This window comes from Perissodus microlepis, chromosome 4, assembly GCF_051167445.1.
Source record: "Perissodus microlepis isolate ML-2025 ecotype Zambia chromosome 4, ASM5116744v1, whole genome shotgun sequence".
In the NCBI taxonomy this organism is placed as follows: Eukaryota; Metazoa; Chordata; class Actinopteri; order Cichliformes; family Cichlidae; genus Perissodus; species Perissodus microlepis.
Window position 1 is genome coordinate 19664649 of NC_140464.1, and position 20443 is coordinate 19685091.

General features: G+C 41.2%; 1 protein-coding gene across 2 annotated transcripts; it reads right to left on the bottom strand.

Annotated features, from left to right (window-relative positions):
- Positions 1–443: 443 nt before the first annotated feature.
- atp2a1 (ATPase sarcoplasmic/endoplasmic reticulum Ca2+ transporting 1) lies at positions 444–20443 on the bottom strand. Of its 2 annotated transcripts, XM_084926369.1 has the most exons (26): positions 20312–20443; positions 20083–20219; positions 19101–19118; positions 18557–18639; positions 15436–15540; positions 13201–13339; positions 12538–12618; positions 12362–12447; positions 9614–9769; positions 9342–9483; positions 7994–8160; positions 7815–7903; positions 7630–7732; positions 7407–7538; positions 5880–6005; positions 5538–5756; positions 5307–5418; positions 4989–5212; positions 4670–4890; positions 4350–4552; positions 4110–4195; positions 3804–3937; positions 2456–2573; positions 2119–2236; positions 1593–1640; positions 444–742 (listed from the first exon to the last, which is right to left on the bottom strand). In XM_084926369.1, exons 2-25 carry the CDS (start codon positions 20198–20200, stop codon positions 1636–1638), a joined length of 2985 nt encoding a protein of 994 aa, XP_084782495.1. In that variant the 5' UTR covers positions 20201–20219; positions 20312–20443; the 3' UTR covers positions 444–742; positions 1593–1635. The 2 variants fall into 2 exon arrangements, with proteins under 2 accessions (XP_084782495.1, XP_084782494.1); XM_084926368.1 differs by lacking the exon at positions 1593–1640.

Genomic DNA, 20443 nt, shown 5'->3' on the forward strand with positions numbered 1-20443 from the left:
TAGACCTCCCTCTCCCCAGTGACCTCCAAGCTCATCCATTCATTCAGTCCCTATGAAGGGAACCAAATCGAGGACATCAATGTAACCTGCCCAACATAGGGTTACCGGAGACCATCCCGGTGTAGCTGAAGTGTACTTTGACGGTGGGAGGTCTTTACCAGCAGGAGAAGCTGTAAAACTTGTGAAAATACAGTTAAAAGTCCAGAATTCACACCGTCTTTCACCTTCTGCTCTAGGCTGGATTGGAGTCATGTGGAACCTGAATTCTGCATATTTTGCAGGGGAATGAAGTGGCAGATCTCAGTAAATAATATAGAGGGAGTATTTTTGTAATGATCCAAAGTCTGCTCAAAATGGGTGAAATAGCCCTTTAAAGCCATAAACTTGTGTTGCTCGTCTACTAAGAGTAAGTAATATTTCAAAAAAGATGGTATTCAGAAAACTGACGGTTACTTTAATACACATCTTTATTCTTTAAGAATAAAATCAACACAATATTTTAATAATTCTTTCACTATATATTATTTTCAGTACATACACAGACAAAAATAGTTTTCAGCTTTTTTTCGGTGTATCATCAGATGGCTTATATGTTTGTATTCGTGCCACTCGGGGTTTTTGATCAAGTGACATGTTGCACGCTCTCATTCAGTTGGAGCGCTCAGCCTTTCTCTCCATCCTCTGTGTCTCGGTGCCTCTCTGCTTCAGCCACTCTCCGCTTCTCTTCACCTCTAGACTTTGCCTGGAGGGACCAAACAAAGGCTTGTTTGGTATAATGTAAAGGCATCGGGGATAAATGGGTGTATTTAAAGTTTTTAAAAAAAAGGCCAATGGTTGAAGCTAGCTCGAGGTCAAAAGTTGGACATTGTGAGAAATAAGGCAATTTGCTTTGTTTCCTGGAGTAAACTAAAATCCAGCAGTTAACTCTTGCACATATGTTCTGTGGATTAATGGAGACTGTTTACTGGTTTTAAAGGAAAGCTTGTAGCGGGGTCTTTTCTGCTTAAGGGCAAGAAAATTGCTGTCGTAGTTATGTTTAAGTTTGAGTGCAGATGAAATAGGATTGAGCCAGAATTGCTGTTTCTCACGCAAACCGTCTGCCTGTGATCTCTGATGCTGCACATATGTGCACTTAATTTTCTCACAGTGCACTGCTTTATTCCTCAAATATCCAACTTGCTTTTTAGTTTGTGTGTAAGCAATAACCAAAAACTAACTTTTCTTTTTAAAAATCACAACAACGAGGACTGATCTGAGAAGTATTCAGTATAATGATTTAATGTTCGCATTATGCTTTACCTTTTTAGCATAAATGCAAAAAACTCTGATTGCAGGAGAATGCACGGTCAGAGCATGCCACATGTGCTAACCTGGATTTTACTATTTTTTTTGTGTTAATCTAAAAGCTACTTAAAGCAATACGTTTAGCTTGCAGCGACAGCTTCCAGCTGTAAACACAAATCATGCATTAAAATTTGATTTCATGGCAAATGCAGCTTCACTCTGGGTCCACAGACATTAGTCCAGAAAGTATTTTAAGTCTTGCAAGATGCAGCGTGCTTAAATCTTTAGCTGGAGTCAGAGGGGAGTACCTTGTTTTGTTACAGGGGTATGGAGGAGGAGGGGGGAAGAGGTTTAGGCTGGATTGTCAGAAAGGGAACAGTGAAGAAGGGCATCCAAGGAGAGGAAGATTAAGTAAAAGTCATCAGAGGAAATAGAGATTAGAGGGAAAAGGGTGGGAGACATCGTCATGGATTAAAAAAAAAAAGAGGGAACAGGTTAAATGTTAAAATACATTTAATTGGGAGGAAAATTATTCTGCAACCATCACTCCTAATTCCACTTTTGTTCATTAAAAAGGGAAAATACAGGAGAATGTAGCTATTCCCAGTTTCTGGCTACAGTGTGTTGCAGCATCATGTTTATGTTTCATTCATAGATTTAATCTGATCTGCAGTAATTGATGTGCAACATGATCATTTTTAAATTACAAACAGCTGTCCCATGAGACTAATACTGCACATTTCCTGGATCATGAATCATGAATATTTCCAAATATTTGTTACCCTGCGTGTAAAGGAGGCAGAAAAATGGAAGTGTTTGTCAAGCAGGTCTTACCGTCCAGATATGTGCGAGCCACAAATTTAAGAAGCTCATCGAGAAGGATGACTGGGATGGAAAGCTTCAGCACGACCATCCACTGCTCCACGTTCAAGTGAGTGAGCTTGAAGATCATCTGTGAATCAGAGCAGTGGCATGTTAAAACTACTGAACGCCACTAAGCTGGAGCTTATTTATCTGTCAAACCTGAAATACATGTGTTTCTTCTTCAATGTTGTAGTTTCTCTCAGTTATATGTGCAACTAGCATTTAAGCAATGAAACTGGGAGAGAGGAAATGTGTGTGTGGAGATATAAATGGAGATGTGCACTGTGTTGCATGAGGCCAGACTCACGGGCAGGGGGTCGATGTAGATAATCATGAAGTGAAGGGACATGGAGAGGCTCATGGCAGCCACCAACCAGCCGTTGCTCCAGGGGGGCATGCGCACCAGAGACTGGTTCTCAGACAAGCTGGTGTAGAGAGAGCAGGGACGTGGGGGAGGATGGGAGGAAGGCAGAGCGGATGGGGTACGTTAATGCAGACTGAAAGGGCGTGAAAAAGTGTACGTGTGGAGGTGACTGCATAGTAATGTGTTTGCAAAGTGCTTCATTGTCTCCTTATTATAACTACGGGAGCTACGACACAGCTTTCATGTTTGGAAAAGGTCAAAATGAATGAAGCCTTTATTTGTCACTTGCAGTTGCCTGCAGCGAAATTGGACCTTTTCCAAAATGAACCCGTCAGCTTCTATTTTTCTTTTTTAAAGTGGACCTCATTTGAATTTTACCTCTGTTCGTGACAGTTTAGTCAGTGCTCAATCCTTTAAGAGTAGCTGATGGAAATATTTTTATATACACTAAAAGTGGAAAAGAGTTGACTGAAGATTTAATTTGACCTCACTGTCTTTTTTTAAATATTTGTTACAGTTACATGTTTCAGATCATCAAACAAATTTTAATATTATACAAAGATAACCTGAATTAATACTGCAGGACTCCCTTTCCCGCAGTTCTTTAGATGTTGTTCTGGGTCATTAGTGCACTCTTGCAGTAATTTCAGTTGGCTGGTCACTCCAGAAAAGGTTCATAATAAATTTTCTTTATTTGTAGATAATGGCACTCACTACTACTCAGCTACCATAAATTATCGTAACTTATTCGGATAGCCACACTGTTTTTATAATTTGGATCAATTTGCACATAATCTGTGCACCACCACAGTGGGTTTAAGCCCAAACAATCCTGACATTTAAAATGATGGTAGTTTGTCAGTTTAATTTTGAGCATCTGTAAATAGGAGATTATATATAATTCAAGAAGAAGAAGAAACTTTTAAGCGCCTTTATTTCCAAGGGGTTGCCACAGCAGATAACTCTGCTTATTTGATCAGGCAGATTTTTACGTCGGATACCCTCTGAGGGATTTGTATCTTTTCCTGGGATTGAACTGGGAATCTTCTGCTTGTTGGAAGAATGAATAGTTAATGCCACATTTTTGTGCTTGAATTAAAACTGAACATCTTCACTTCAATAACATCCAAACTATTTTGGTTTGGAATCCACTGTTATGGTTACAAAGGCAAAACTACAAAAACTGGTGCCAATGTCCAAACATTTAATGAACTGGTGGCACATTTGACTACATCATAGTTTTCAGGTGGATGCACCCACAATGCCTTTCGGGTTCACGGTGTAGTCAGACCTGTTCAGAGCGTTGCACATCTCAATGGTGACCAGTACAGACAGAGCCATGGTCATTGGTGGAGCAGACTCAAATACCTCACAGTGGACACCGTCAAAGTCCTCGTTGTCCTCACTGCACTGCATGAAGTGAGACTGATGGAGAGAAACAAACATAAATTGCCTTTTTTAAAATTTATTTCGGCAGCGCTTTTGAAAGAGGCTGAGATGGTTCTTTATGTTTGAAAGGATCAGCTGTAATTTTACACGAGGAGTCTCAGGAGTATTTTAGAAGAAAAGTTCTCAAATAAGATGATTTGATACTAACCAGCTGGTGGAAGGTGACCATTGGACCATCATCACTGTACAAGAACCACCAGGCAGCTGCTGCCACTGTTGCAGCTCCAACATAGCCTGGAAGAAGTATTACAAAACATATGCCCATGAAAACTATGAGTCTACATTTAAAGTCTTGAAGATGATTGGTGTGTTATGCCATGTTGCGATAAATCCTTGAAAAACTCTACTGAAGGAAGCTGCTGGTCGTGTCTGCAGTATCAGTATATACCTCCAATGGCCAGATATCTAAAGAAGAGCCAGCCAGAGATGAGGGGCTCTTTGGGGGAGCGGGGGGGTTTGCCCATGATGTCCAGGTCAGGCGGGTTGAAGCCCAGTGCGGTGGCAGGCAGACCGTCAGTCACAAGGTTGACCCAAAGAAGCTGGACGGGGATCAGAGCCTCAGGAAGACCGAGTGCAGCAGTCAGGAAGATACTGAAGAGGTGAAAAAAACAGAAGTCAATCTTTCTCCTAGTTTTAAGTTCTTTCTTATGCAGGACAAGAACTCTCGTTGAACTTAAGTGTCAGTAAAGTGAAGCGTAATGCGCTCACCAGACGACCTCGCCCACATTCGAGGAGATGAGGTAGCGGATGAACTGCTTCATGTTGTTGTAAATGGCTCTGCCCTCCTCAACAGCAGACACAATGGAAGAGAAGTTGTCGTCAGCCAGGACCATCTCAGAGGCAGACTTGGCAACGGCAGTGCCAGAGCCCATGGCGATGCCAATCTCCGCCTTCTTCAAGGCGGGGGCATCGTTCACTCCATCACCAGTCTGGGTGATGGGTCGAGGTGAAATGGGAGGAACAGCATGTTAAACTTGTCACATCAAGCACAACAAACTCATCAAAGGTTCATTTCTTTTCTCCTCACCATGGCTGTAATCTCATCAAAGCCTTGTAGGAACTCTACAATCTTAGACTTGTGGGCTGGTTCAACTCTGGCGAAGCAGCAAGCCTTTCGAACGGCCTTCTTCTGGTCATATGGAGCGAGGTCATCAAACTCACGGCCGGTGAAGGCCTTGCCTGTGACATCCTCATCCTCAGTGAAGATGCCAATGCGGCGGCAGATGGCCACAGCCGTACCTTTGTTGTCACCTGGAGTGGTCGGGTTGGAGGACAGAAAAGGTCAATCTTTGCTCGATTTCTTTTAAAATTAGACTGCTGATCTGAATCTGATATGTATACTGACCAGTGATCATGATGACACGGATACCGGCGGCCTTGCACAACTCAATGGAGCTCATGACTTCTTTCCGAGGAGGGTCAAGCATACCAACGCAGCCAACAAAGGTCAGGTCCGTCTGGGGATAAGAAAGAAAGGTTTGAGCTATGTCTGAGCTACAGCTGAGCAAGAAATAAAATGCTCAAGTCTTCCATTAGGGACTACAGTGACTTAATGTTTTTGTTTTCACTCTCCAACCTCGTAGTCTGCAAACTTTGTTGAGTCCTCCAAGTTCATCTCCTCCTTCCTCAGAGGTGTGTCACATGTGGCCAGGGCCAAACAGCGGAGGGTGTCGCGCCCGGTGCCCCATTCCTTGATGACTGACATGATGTGGTCTTTCACCGGGCCAGTCAGCGGTACACGGTTAGTACCCACACGAACATAAGTGCAGCGGTCAATAACTCCCTCTGGAGCACCCTGAAGACAGGAAATGCAATCATTCGTTTGTGATTCTTAAACATCAAATTGTCACTTTTGGAGCTTTTTCAGAACAACTTTTTCAAGTATTATTTTCATCTTTGGCTCATGTTCCACGCTCACTTTGACAAACATCTTGTTTCCCACAGGTGCTTTGGCCGACTTAGCAGGACAGCAGTAGACTGACATGGACTTTCTGTCTCTGGAGAACTCCAGGGTGAACTCCTTTCTCATCAGATGCTTGATAACCTGTCAGAAAGTGAAGGGAGGAAGGTGAACTGGAGAAACCTCAAACCAGGCCCTGCATATTAAACATAAACATTTTAAATATTGCACCTGCCATACAGTTGTTGCTTTTTTTGTTTGTTTGTTTTTTGGCTATCTGGGAGCTTTTATGTATCAGAATATAATAAAAAGTTAACTGGTCCCAATCCTAAAATGATTTAAACTCAAAGTCAGATGAAAAACAACACAGCGCTTAGTGTCATTATCTGTGTCACTTTTACGTAGTGTCATTATAATAAAACCTAGGCCAAAATTAACTGTGGGTACTCTTTTATCCTTTTTGAGGTCTGGACTTCGACTAGATAACTGTAACACCTTGATTCTGTTCTCTTTAAGTCTTTCTCTTGTTGATTTGCTGCAGTGCTTGAGGTCATTGTCCCGTTGCACATCCCAGTCAATCTTTAGCTGTGACATTTGACTTTAGAATACTTTGGTACACAGAAAGTTCATGGTCAACTCAGTGACTACGAGGTGCCCAGGTGCTATGCCTGCAAAATGAGCCAAAATCATAACTCCTCCACCATGGTGCTGACAGTTGGTTTGAGGTCTTTGTGCTGATATGCTGTGTTTAGTTTTCAGCAGATGTGATGCTGTGCATTACAGCCAGACTTCTCCACAGTGGCCTCATATGTTCAGAGGACATTGTTCCAGAAGTCTTGTGGTTTATTCATATGCGATTTTGCAAACCTAACCTGAGCTCCTATGTTGTTTTTAGACAGAAGAGGCTTTCTTCTGCCAATGCTTCTTATCAAGCTATACTTGTTCAGTTTTTTTCTAATTGCACTGTTGTTCAAATTATTTAGAAGTGGCCTTATAATTCTTCCCAGACTAATGTGCAGCCAAATCCACTATTCTCAAGATCATTGCCAATGTGTTTCCTCCTTGAAAATTTGTAAAGACACGCCCCAATGCTCCAAAACTGCCAAAACTGCTGCATTTAAAGAGGTGCTCACATTTCCTGATGATCAGCTAATCAGGTGCATTTGCAGCACCTGGCTGTCCCTGACCATCTTGATTCCCATGGAAGCAGTAAGGGTATGCTTAGTTATTCATTTTGGCTGAATTTTTATTAAATAAATATTTGCGTGGCATAATATCTTATGTGTCGTTGTTCGTATGAGAATGTATTTACCTGATGTTATAACCTGGTAAGGCCCAGACATCATCATACTTTAAGTTGATATGGGAAACTTGTTAGCTCATTTATGTGTTCATATTTCATGCTGCAACATGGCAACCCAATATATTTAATTTCAATATTGACTCACGATTTTTTACTTTTAAAGCAAATGTCATGTAGGTTAGTAGACTGATTGTATAAAGAGTAACTTGCTACATACTGTATCAGATATTTGACAGACTTACGGAACAGCAAGCGTTTGCCCTCTCCACCTTGGACAGACTGCGCACTTCAGTGTTGAACACATTCATCTTCTCCACCAAACAGCACAGGGCCGTCTCAGTGGCCTCACCCACCTTCTCATAAATGCCCTTGGACTGCATCAACGAGACAAGGAGTTCATTAAAAATTGCTAAGTGCATTTTAATAAGGCTGTTCAGCGAAAGTATAAACTCCTCCTCCACAGACCTCGTTGTAGTCCAGAGAAGAATCATTGCACAGTGCGCAAATAGTTGCCAGCTCAACCAATCCGTCATACTGTCCGCACTTCACAAACGCACCATTCTTTGTTCTGGTCAAAAGAGACACAACTCGTTAGTTTTGTTTGGTTTTTAGGCCGTTTATGGCAGTCGTGTGCTGATTCTGTCTCTTACACTTCTCCCTCAGGGGTGTACTTTGAGCCCGAAATGTCAAACTGACAGAGGGAAACGCTGTCGCCTTCAACTTTATCGATGACGAACATCTGCGTGGAAACATGGCAAAAAACGACATTTTATCAGATCCTCCTTTTATTTGAATGAAAACGTGCGCAGGCTTATTTGTGTGTACCCACCTTGGTCACACACATCTGGTTGGTGGTGAGGGTGCCGGTCTTATCGGAGCAGATGACCGAGGTGCAGCCCAGCGTCTCCACAGAAGGCAGGCTTCTGACGATGGCGTTCTTCTTGGCCATACGACGTGTTCCCAGCGCGAGGCAAGTGGTGATGACAGCAGGCAGGCCTGTGACGGGCAGTGGGAGAGCGTAATCAGAGAAGCCCTGAACAAATTGAGCTGCTTTAAAACAAGAACGAGTTGAATGCTGGACAAAACTTGATTGAACTTCAGAGATGAGGACAAATGTTGGATTAAAAAAACAGCTGGACTTCAGGGATTCTGCCACTTGGCAGGGTGACAACAGTGGGGGTCCCTGCACAGCCCTTAACACATCAGCTGGACCGCATCCAGAATACTGTGCTCTCCAATGCTACTCCTAAGGGAAGGGCTGGTATGAGTCATTCAGCACTCCGGCACATGGAGGGTGATCTGCGTTCATATTCTTGGCAAAAACAATGGTGTGGTCAAGGTCTGGAGATTGTCCAGTTTAGTGACATTATCGCAGCATCTATGTGTGCATATTATGTTGTTCTTTTGGCATCATCAGGTTGTGCTCTCCAGTTAACTTTGGCACAATTTACAGCTGACTGATGGGGAGAATGTCCCCATCATCAAAATGAGAATGTTCTTGCCTCACAAAGAAGATGGTATATGAAAGTTCAAATGTTTTACTAAGAGCTGAATTTAAGGAGGTTTTGTCTACACAAACTTTAATCTCACATTTTTATTTTCAGTTTAATAAAAGGGCTTAAAACTAGTGTGCAAATCAGAGATGTACTGGTCATCAGCTGCTTTCTGAGGCATACACCTGTTTCTGTCAGTTCTAATCTGGTCCTTAACTTTGAAAACTCAGCTTAAGAGGCTCATGGAGAGTCTCCAAAGCCTTCTGCACTGTCTGCTGGATAGGGAGTGGCAAGAACTGGCAATACCCAAGGCAGCTTTATTTGGAAGGTTGTTAGCGTCTGATTCAGGATCCTATTTACAACCATTAAGACTGAACAACGCACTGGACTTTAAAGGGTTGGTAATTTGGAAATTTCCATCTAACATCTTCATACAATAAAAACTGAACTGAAATGAGCAAACTTGCTCTGAAAACTAATACATACTGATACATACATACGCTACGACGTCTTAATAAGAAGAACATGAATGAAGGTGTCTTATTTATTCCTTTTCATATGCAAAAAAGATTACTTAACAAAAACACTTTTGAACAGACTGGAAGCAGCATCGCAGATGAGCTACATGACGTGAATGTTTCATGTGGTTGAGCAATCAAATAGAAGTTAATCCCGGGGGCTTACCTTCAGGAATAGCAGCCACAGCCAAAGCCACAGCAATCTTGAAATAATAGATAGCGCCGCGGATCCAGGAGCCTCCGTGGACGGGGTCATTGAAATGACCGATGTTGATTATCCACACGGCCACACAAATCAGGGAGATGACCTGCAGGACAAGCAGCAATAGGGGGACGTGTATGACATTAGTTGTAATTTTCAGTCTCAAGCCAGCAATATTAAAATGTTTAAGACATGACATGAAATTAACTGTTGCAGACACTGCCCGTCTCACCCACCTTTGAGAGCTGCTCTCCAAACTCGTCCAGTTTCTGCTGCAGAGGGGTCTTCTCCTGCTCGGTGGCAGCCATCTGGTCGCGAATCTTGCCGATCTCGGTAGAGACACCAGTCGCAACAGCAATGCCAATGGCTTTACCGGCAGCAATGTTGGTGCCCTGAACAGAGATTCGAAAGAGAGTGACATGACTACTGGAAAGATGGATGGAAAATCTGGACCTGAAATACACAACTATGAGGCAGCCAGTGAACTCAGAAGTGATGACTGAAGGGTTAAACATAATGAGTGTGGTAACATTTTGTTTTGACACTACTCATCCTCATCATGAGGTCAAATATTTATTCTTTATTATAATTTGGTTTATTAATAACTTCAAAAGTGCAAATGATTTTTTTAACAACCTAAAATGAATTTTGTGTAGTGTTAATTACAAAGGGTACTTATCTTAACACAATCAGTTGGTGAATATATAAACAATACCATATAATTGCTAGCCAACGGTATGCTAATGCTAATGCAGAAATGCCTTAAACCTAGGGGGACTACTATGAGAAAACGGCGCTGCTGCTCACTTGATTGGTGACCTTTGTTAACATTTTCTTGATGAGTTAATGGTCTCAATCTGCGGGTTGCTTGTTCAGTATAATGTAGCAAAGAAAAGTACGGTCCCATTCATAATAAAATAGACAACTAAGCAGGCTATGTTCTTTGTTTCCCACTCAAATCTAACCCTTTGTTATTCTGCAATTAGTTTACCAGATATTCAGCAGAGTGTCCAGCTTTTCTGGTAACTAAATTTATTTTTACTTTTATTTTTATTTTTGTGGGGTTTTTTTTCAATTTGTAAAACTAGCATCCAAATAATTCTGAAAATGATTGCCATATCCATGTTGCTAAACAAGCTAGCAGTACACCAGGGGTGGGCGATTCCAGGCCTCGAGGTCCGGTGTCCTGCAGGTTTTAGATCTCACCTTGGGTCAACACACCTGAATCACATGATTAGTTCGTTACCAGGCCTCTGGAGAACTTCAGGACATGTTGAGGAGCTAATTTAGCCATTTAAATCAGCTGTGTTGGTTCAAGGACACGTCTAAAACCTGCAGGGACACCGGCCCTCGAGGCCTGGAGTTGCCCACCCCTGCAGTACACTGTAGCAATGTGTATTTATTGGTTCTACAGTCTCTTATAGATGAGAGTACATCCAATATCGGTAGATAGATATCTATAGAAGCTTCATGACAGCAATTAACAAACCTGCACATGTTTTTTGATTGATGTTATACATATAATTTTTGATACAACCACTGGCTATGAAGGAAAAATATGTATTTCCCCAGTGATTGCTAGGGTTATGGTTGCGAGCAGATTGCAGTGATTACTTGTAGTTTGCATGGAAGACACCAACTTGTCTGCAAACACTTGCTAACTAGCTGAGCGGTTTTTGTGAGTTTTCTATACTTTTTCCCCATCAAAAAATCAAAATACATTGCACAATACCTTTCAAAGTAACAAATTGCAAAAAATATGTTTTGATGTAGCAAATATGACGCAAATTAACCTCCTAGGACCTGGCGTCCGCATATGTGGACATCACATTTTGGGTTATTTAGACTAAAATACTCAATTTTGCTCTGCATGGGCCTGATATCCACTTACGAGGACATTATACTGCTACTGTTCTATCAAAATTTGAAATGATATCCTCATGTGTAGCTCTTATTTTTCTTAAAAACAAAAATATGGTAAAAAAAAACAAAAAACGGATAATTCTTTGTTATTACATTCGTCAAAGAGAAATTAAAAATGCATGTCGTGGAAGAGTTTGGGTCTTAGAAGGTTAAAATTAATATATACAAATTAATATTGCATTTAAAAAATTGCCACAAGGTTAAATAAACACTCAATTGTGCCGGAAATTTGAATTTTCTGACAATTATTTCAGGGTTCAGGCTTTAAAGGGTTAACAATCAATTTCAAGGCAACTGGCCTCAACCTACACATTTTCCTTAGCGGCCAGGAGTTGCTCAGTTTCTAGAGTGAACTCAAGTGACTATGTCCATTTTTTATATATAGTCTAGATGCCAGCATGCTACCAGACTGATATTAGCTTGGTATTTTCTACAATGGCTGTATTTGAACGATTGTTAAATATAGTCTCTGGTAAAGTGTGTTAGCTAAAGTATAGCAGTGTATCAGTTTCTGTCACTTATAGACATGAACCATGTTAGTGGATAAAGGATCTAATGCTACTGCAGTGATGTAATAAAAGAACATCTTTACAAAAAGAAAATCTAAAGAAAATGTTTATCTTCCATTTATGATAGAGCAATAGACAGTGATTGGAAATTACCTTAACTATGGGACAGTTTTTGATGCAGACACAGTATCAAGACCCCTGCAGGTGCTGCATTAATTTAATTACGTAGGTTCTTTTTCTATTCTGAAATGTCAAAACTGGCTCATGAAGTAAGAGTTAATTGCTTAATACTTTTAAGCAGCACAGATCACGAAGTCAGCATGACGGTGATAATGAAGTGCCACCTGTGCTGACATCCAAAATGATGTCCAAAATTTCTCATCATTACACCTATGGTTTTCCCAACAATGACATGCAAAATGTCTGCTGTAATGGTTATTTTCATGGAATAATGAGGTCGAATTGGAAGTTAAATCAGTCAGCAGGTGGGTTTTGAGACGCCCGATGGAAATATAAAGGTCAAGGAGAGGAGAAAGCAGGAAAAAGACTCACAGAGAACAACATGTTCTTCTTGTCCTGGTTGACGGCTCGGGGGTCTGGGACTGGATCTGTGTGCTTGATCACGCTGACAGACTCACCTGCAGAGATGAGCGGTCAGGGAAGGCGACGGAAATTAGAAAAATGAATGAATGAATTAATTTATTCTTTGTCTGCGACAAAACACATACCGGTAAGAATGGACTGGTCCACACGCAGGGTTGTAGATTTGATGGAGATGATCCTGATATCAGCTGGCACTTTGTCACCAACTAGTGTTCACGTAACAAACACATACACAAAAGCAGGCCCTTCATTAACATTTGTTTCTTTAGTGATTTATTGGTTTGGCAGTATTACAGTGCAAAGACAATCTGACTGCAGTGTTACAGCTGGCTGGAGGAGGTGGGGAGGAAGGGGGGCTGGTTTTAACACTCTGGATGGATAGTGTTGTTGTTGAAAACCGATACCACAGTAAGAGTCAGAGGGAGAGGGAGACCTTGGGGAGATCATGAAATGAAAAGAACAGGTGTACAGCAAACAGAGGAGTGAGTGCTTATACTCAAGCTTATTCCTTCACTCACCCCCCAACTCCTTTTTCTCTGTCACTGCCTTATAAGGGGCCATGTTGATTTTGAAGGACAGTCTTGTATTCACGCACTTGCAAAATTGAGAAGTTCAGATTTCAAACACTTGAATTTAAATGACACATTCCAGACAAGGTTTTGGAATTCGACTAGAACAAGCTTATGTGTAGACTGCTTTGGGGAGTTAATCTCATCTTAATTCTGATCACATTTATGGATTTTCAGTGGCTGGATGGACTTTGAATAAACGCAGCAGATAAAGCTTACCAGAGACCTCCACTACATCACCAGGAACGATCTCCCTGGCCTTGATTCTCTGCACGCTCTTCCTGTCTGCCCTATAAACTTTCCCCATTTCAGGCTCGTACTCCTTCAGGGCCTCGATGGCGCTCTCTGCATTGCGCTCCTGTTTCAAACGTGCACAGAGAGCAAACACATAATCATTCCGGCTTCTTGATGTTCGAGTCCTTTGCATGATAGTTGTCAGCGCTGTAACATGTTAAAGGTCAGTTTTTAGATAGATAAAAAGGCTTTAATCAAAAGATCATTATTTTAAAAAAGTACATTTTGCTCAGTACATTTTTTTAAATGACCTGAATAGAAATGTATTTAAATATAACATATTTTGATATGATAACAAAAAAAAAGCTTAACAAAGTCTTCAGGCAAAGCGTCCTTGGCAAGTTGCCCCAATGCATGAATGAAACAGGGTAAGTGTTTGGGTGTGCATTAGATAATGTATCCAGAATGGGAAATTGTGGAGTTATTTAGTCAAAGAAGAGCTTGGTGTGCATGTGTCCACATCACTTTGTTGGTACAAAAATACTATTTTATGCCATTGAAACTGCGTTAGCATATTTTTTACAGATAAAACTTAAGAAACGGGAACGTATGATGTGTGATGTGACGGGCTGCTAGTAACAAAGTGACAGTTAAAAATTGGTTCAGCTCTTGAGGTAGGTGCATAACAAAATAAAAAAAAAACCCATCCCTGAAAATGGTCACGTACAAGGACAGGACTGAAAATTATTGTAAAAGCAAAATAAATTTCAAAGAAAAAAATTAAAAGACCTTCGAAAGCACAGAGAACTGTTGCTTTAAAACATTTTAAGAAAGTCTGGCATCTTAGAAGCAAAATATAAAGGAGAGGTAGCTCTAAAGGTGGGTAAAAATAAGTGAATGAATTAAAAAAAATATCCTGTATTTTCTGTCTGTGTTTGATTTTATGTACATTCCTAAAGCAAACGTTGTCTTTGTTGCCTTTGTTGTAGTCCCACATTTTCAGCCCTGTTTCCTGTTTCCTGTGCCTGTTATTAAAAGAAACTCACACAGGCGTCAGTGAATTCAAATCCCAAACCTTTTTGGTATGAGGTTACAGTGCTAACTACTGCACCACTGAGCCATAATAAATATTAATGAATATCACTATATGTTGTAATGTTTGAGGGCAGAATGCACAGATTTTGTTTTATTCTAGGACAACATACTTATAAAAACTAATAAAAGCGCTTTTAGCCTTTTTTTCATAGTTTTTTTGAGCACCCAAAGTTGCTGTGGCAGATAATCATCAGGCACTGGCATTAGTAATGAGGGATAAGGTTGCTGATACCAGTGACTGACTGATGGTTGAAGGCGTTGTTTTCCATTATCATGAGGTTTTCCTGATGTTTGTATTTTATTAAAGTCCATCAGCTTAAATAATCTAATTTAAAGAGAGGTTGTGCAACCATAATTTTGCAGGACTTGTGCTGCAGCAGGTTGAAGTCCTTAAATTCAACATGATGAACAAGAAACGACTGTGAGCTTTTCAAAGTCGTTTCTTGTTCGTCATGTTGAATTATTTCCCAGTAAAAGCAGATGGTACACAGAAGAGTCAGACAGCCTGGTGTCCGCTTCAGTCTGTGGTTTCTTCCAAGGTTGCCCCCGACTGCCTCAAAGTGTAAAGCCCAACTTATGCCAGCTGCCCTCCCTCTCTCCATTCTCCTCCTCATCCCCCATGTGTGAATCCTTGTGCATAGTTTCCAAATGACTGCCGCAGGGTTGATATGAACCTCTCAACCACACACGCACAAAACGCAAGCCTGCGGTAACGTGATCGTCCCTCTGTATTTTTACTGAGGATTGCAAAGTGTGGATTGTAACGCAGCAGTTTGAACCGTCAAGGCAGGAACGGGACCCGGTCCGTGGCCTCTCTCCACGCGCCCTGTTGGCTTAACCTTTCACCTTTTCACCTCCTGTTTACGTCATGCCTCTCTTTCTGGCTTTTCTTGATCTTTGAGATCTAAGGAGCGTGTGTGCTCTCTGTAAAGGACACAAGGCCTGAGCAGGCCGCTGATGTGCGTGATTTATTGGGCGTGACTGTTTCTAAGTATAAGAATCTATTTAGGTGTGTGTATGTGGGCAAAAGACAGTATTCAGGAGCAGGTATGTGGCCTTGGGATTGCAGTTGTTTCTGAATATGTGTGTGTGTGTGTGTGTGTGTATTTATGCGCGCTCACTGACCTGCCACACTCCAACAACAGCATTCGCGATGAGGATGAGGAGGATGACAAAGGGCTCGACAAAAGCAGTCACAGTTTCTTCTCCTTCCTCAAACCAAGCCAGCACCTGAGACAGTCACACACAGACAGAGTCCAAAGTTGAATGAGTTGTTGTTTAAAATTAGATGATGAGACACTGAAGTTGTCAAAATGAAACCCTTAAAATTCTAATTATGATGAAACTTTATTTCTAAAAAACACAAAAACCCCTAAAATTTCCTTGAGGAACTGTTGACTAGCAGATCTTACACTCAAAATCCAGGGATCACAATGGCAGAATAGTAAACTCTCATAATTGACCCTTAAATTACAACAAATATTTAGCATTTGTACTTAATAAATTAGTTAAATGAATCTATTTTTTTTTCTTTCTCAATCACTGTTCAAACATAAATTTTAAAGGAGTGTACAGGAAAGAAGTATCTCCCTTTTTTGCAAAATACATGGGAAATTAAATTAACCTACTTCATTATATGGCCCATGCCACAACAAATACAGTGTACTTACAATGTAAGATGGGGAAGTGGAATTAATTCCAAAAAACAGTATAATTTCTCCCCACAGCTTAGGTACTACTAAAAATTACTTATACATGACTTAAAGTTACTGTCACCATAATAATTTGTAATAACCTGACTTTTTAACCCCCATTTTTAGTGTACCTCTCATTTGTAGGTCAATATAATTATACTGCAATTTCTAAGAAAATATTTAATTACAAGGGAATTACATGCTTAGTCATTGGCCACATTATAATGTGTTATCAAAAATACACAATATCTGTAAAAAAAACCCAAACAAACTCTAAGACAGTTTTCTTTTTCTTTTACAGAGGTGCCCATTCATCACGCTGACACTTTCCTCTCGAGTTAAAATGATACATTGTTACTATCGCTAAGCCCATGATACAGAAGTGTCTTTACGTTTGTTGTGCACCTGTCGCTCAGGGTGAGAGTATTATCTTTTACTGCTGAGTAGCATAAACATAAACATATATTTGTCACGGCTCGGAGCTATTTCTGCACCGCTGTAGGATCAAATGACATTATTCTTTGTCACTGTTGCACCGTACGCTATCCTATGTGTGAAGTTCTCCACATGTGACTCTTTTCTAAACCTATATTCGCGCACGTGTGCGCCCCTGTGAGCGGGAGCTACACGTTACTGATGCTGGTGTGTTTCGGAAAGGCCTCGTGTTGACACTGACACAGATTAGTTGCAGGCCACCGGAGCACGGACCCAAGCTGAGAGAAAAGAGTAAAGCCCTCCCATCCTTCCTTCGTAGCATTTAGCATTTAGCTCAGCATCACAGTCTTTCTTGTTTTCCATTCGCCTGCTTTTCATCTCACATGTTTTCTCCCCCCCCCCCCCCTTTTTTTTTTTTTTTTTTAAAGTAGGCTTGATTGCTTGCTCTCTCCAGTCTGTCTTCACTGTGCTTCTCTTCAAAGACACAATCGATCTCCAGACTGAGGGTCAGGGCCTGTCAACACCTTGCAGTGGTCAAGCATTCCTGTGTGTATGAATAGGATGACCATGTATTTGCAGTATTTAGTGTTCTCTCTTTTAGAAACCATATATGACTCTGAATCTATTGCGCTCATTTGTCATTGTAACAGACAATGCCATTGTGCAACCCAATCCCCAGCCCCCTGCCCTCGTCTCTGTCTCTCACTCTCTCCTGCTGCTGCAAGCAATCCCTCGTTCCTTCCATCCCTGACCTTTGTCTAAGGATATAGTTTCTCGTCCTGGCTTGAGACTTTCTTAAAATAAAGGTCCTGCCATGCACATGCACTGCCACTCTCTTTTCGTCTTTCTCTTGTTCTCTCGCTATTTCACACGCAGCATGTCAGGCCTTCTAAGGCTATAGTGACAGCTGTAGAGGGAGCCCTGAGGGGAGCAATCGAAGATTAAAACAATGTGAAGAACCTAGTCGCCTTCATAAAGCTGCACTGGCGAGAGCAACAAGGAGGGGAGAGGGATTCCTCGTGTCAGTGAGAGTGGCACTAAAGGTAATCTAATAACGTGATGATACGAATGATGTTGTCAGCTGAAGTGTGTGTGTGTGTTTGGTAAAGAGTCAAAAGACATGCAGCCCCAGATCCCAGACAAGCCCCCAATTATGTAAGAACAACGTTCATAAACAGTAACATAAAATTAAGACCTGAAAGGCAACAAAACGGGGGTGTTTAACTTCAGTTGCCACATATTCTTAAGTTTAAATTAGAGGTAGAGTCTCAAAATCATCCACATGAGCATGGTTACCTCTAGCTGCAAAAAAAATGTTAACATCTTGATATAACTCTGGGATGTATTCAGCACTGGTAAACGAGAGAAAATGTACCTTAAGGATTGCTACACTGCTACACTCTGTTTCTCACAGTGTAAAGGAAATATGCCCACAAATCCGGCAGAGTTCAAGAATGTTTTAGGCCTTCTCAGGTGTGAGCACCAAACGGACACTCTTGGACTTTTAGTGTACGGCTTCTGGGAACTGCAGAGCGTTGTAACACAACTCAACACTGACAACTGCTGCTGTAGGACAACGAATGCTAACTAGACTTTCTAACTGCTCAACCTCAGCTTAATGCTAAATAACCCATCAAACATGTGATCTGCCAGATATCTAAAACTTGAATTCCTGGGAGAAAATTTTCATATTTTGAGGCAAATTGGAAAATTATGCAAAAGAGTGAAAAGAAAACTAATTAAACACATGGTGTCTGAAGTATAGGAAGAGATTAGAGAATCTACTACATGTGGTGTCCATCACTGAAATTACAAACACAACTTTTACAAGCACTGCTGAGAATATATCCTGTTCATTAATTCATTGTGTTAGCTAGTCTTCCTCTGCTTTTTCCATTTCCTTTTGAATGGATCTGGTGTTAGTAAATGTAAGACGGGGATGGAAGGGGCACCTCTACACAAATAGAAAAATACATCTTTTCACTACAAGATAATAAAGAATGATTTTTGAACTTGTGCAAGCTCTGTGCAATGAACACTTCATGAATATTACATAAGTAGGTGCTTTGCATTGGATAAATGGATGGTCGCACAGGGGGTTGCATCATGAAACTCACAAAAGAGATGCAGGCTGCCAGTAGAAGGATTCTGACCAACAGGTCCTCGAACTGCTCCACCACCAACTCCCAGATACTTTTGCCTGATAAACACATTCAAATAAATAGACATAGCCCATCTATTAAATCAAATTCAATGTTGATACAGTGTTAAGAATTCCTGTTATTATACATGTAAGACCGGATTAAAACAAACCGGATTAAATGGAAAAGGCAGTGACTGTGATTTAGGTGAAAACACATATTTGATTAATGATGACTGACTGACTGTTTGTTTTAATATCCTCCCACCACTTTGGGCTGCTCCAAAACCAGCAGCAAAGACTGTTGCTGCTTTAGTTTGAGTTCATTGCACAACAGATGTGGATACAATCCATTAGTTTCTCGAGCAGTGTGTGGTGTATATACATCATTACTATACTGGAGTCAGTAACAAGTGATAAACACACACACAAGGGAGCAGTCATGACAGGAAGTGAGAGGAACAGCTGTACAGGGATGTTAAAGGAAGCATGCAGGTGTGTAATGTTTCGGGTTGACTTACCTTCCTCTGCTGGCAGCTCTGTTGGTGATGAGAGACAGAGAACATTAGTAAAGCACAACACTTACTACATTTGTTCTGATATTTGCAGAGGGAAACATGCAGTCAGGGCAATCGATTTGACCGTAAAACCATAAAGTACAAAATACACAGTATAAAGTAAACATTACATTGCACAATTTACACTTTCTTCACCAAACTGAGGCCCTGCTCCAATAAACAGTAACACTTTACTCCAAAATGCATTCTCAAAAAACATGATTCCTCTTCATTTTACTGAATGTAGGACTTTTTTTTCCCCAGTGAATTAAATGTGAAGCAGAGGTAGGAATATTCATGATTTTCCAGTTCCTGTTATTTGAACCCTTAAGCCAAGCAGTAATGTGGGTACAGTTACATTCATGCCTATGCTTTCCCTGCTGTGATAAGCAAGAAAAAAAAAGGCCTCTGATGCTTTCTTTATAAAGCTCAATGAGACTGTAAAAACTCCATCTGCTGAGACAAAAGTAAATATCTTGACTTTGAGTCAAAAAGGGACTCTCGTGCGCTCAGTTTCAAAATACAAACAAATTACCCCCAATCTAAACTAAAACCAGTAGCAGTTGTCAGGAACTTGACACCCTGAGGCACCTGCTCCACAAACATAACTCCTGCTTTGTGTCAGTCGGATAGTTTCCCTTAATTAGACCAGCATCACAAAGTCACACACAGCTTTGAAACCGACACTGCCGCTATTTGTCCTCCTTCACCTTCCCCTCCCATTTCCCTCAGTGTCTCTGCTCCTGCCATTTTATCTTGTTAACCTCCGAGGTACTCCGTACGTATGCCGCCTCTCATTCAAGCTAAATCTGATGCTCCTGGACCTTCCCATCATGTCATTCACCATCATTTTCTACTGCTCTTTATTTCCACTCTGTATCAAAGGCTTCATCTAAGTGCTCCATCCATCCATCAAGCCACCCATCCATCTTTTTGTTTCCCTCACCGTTGTAGCCATACTTTTCCAGGCTCTTCTTAACCTGCTCAGGTGACAGCCCGGTGTCTTCAGTGACGCCAAAGTAGGCCAGAACATCTTCCGACTCTTTGGTGTGTGCGTTCTCCATCCTCACTTACACGGAGAGGCTTCGAGACAAAAGGGATAGAAAAAAAATGGAGAGAAATTACAGCTGGCCAAACACTGAAACGTAAAACAAATGATGCGGAATTCTACCCACCACTTTCTTGAAGAGTGGGATTAGGATTAAAAACTGGCAACCCCCTGTGCGTTCACACTGGCTCTCTCTTTGCCCCCTCTCTCTCTCTCTCTCTCTCTCTGGGCTGTTGCTCTCCTCTAGGAGCCCTGGACC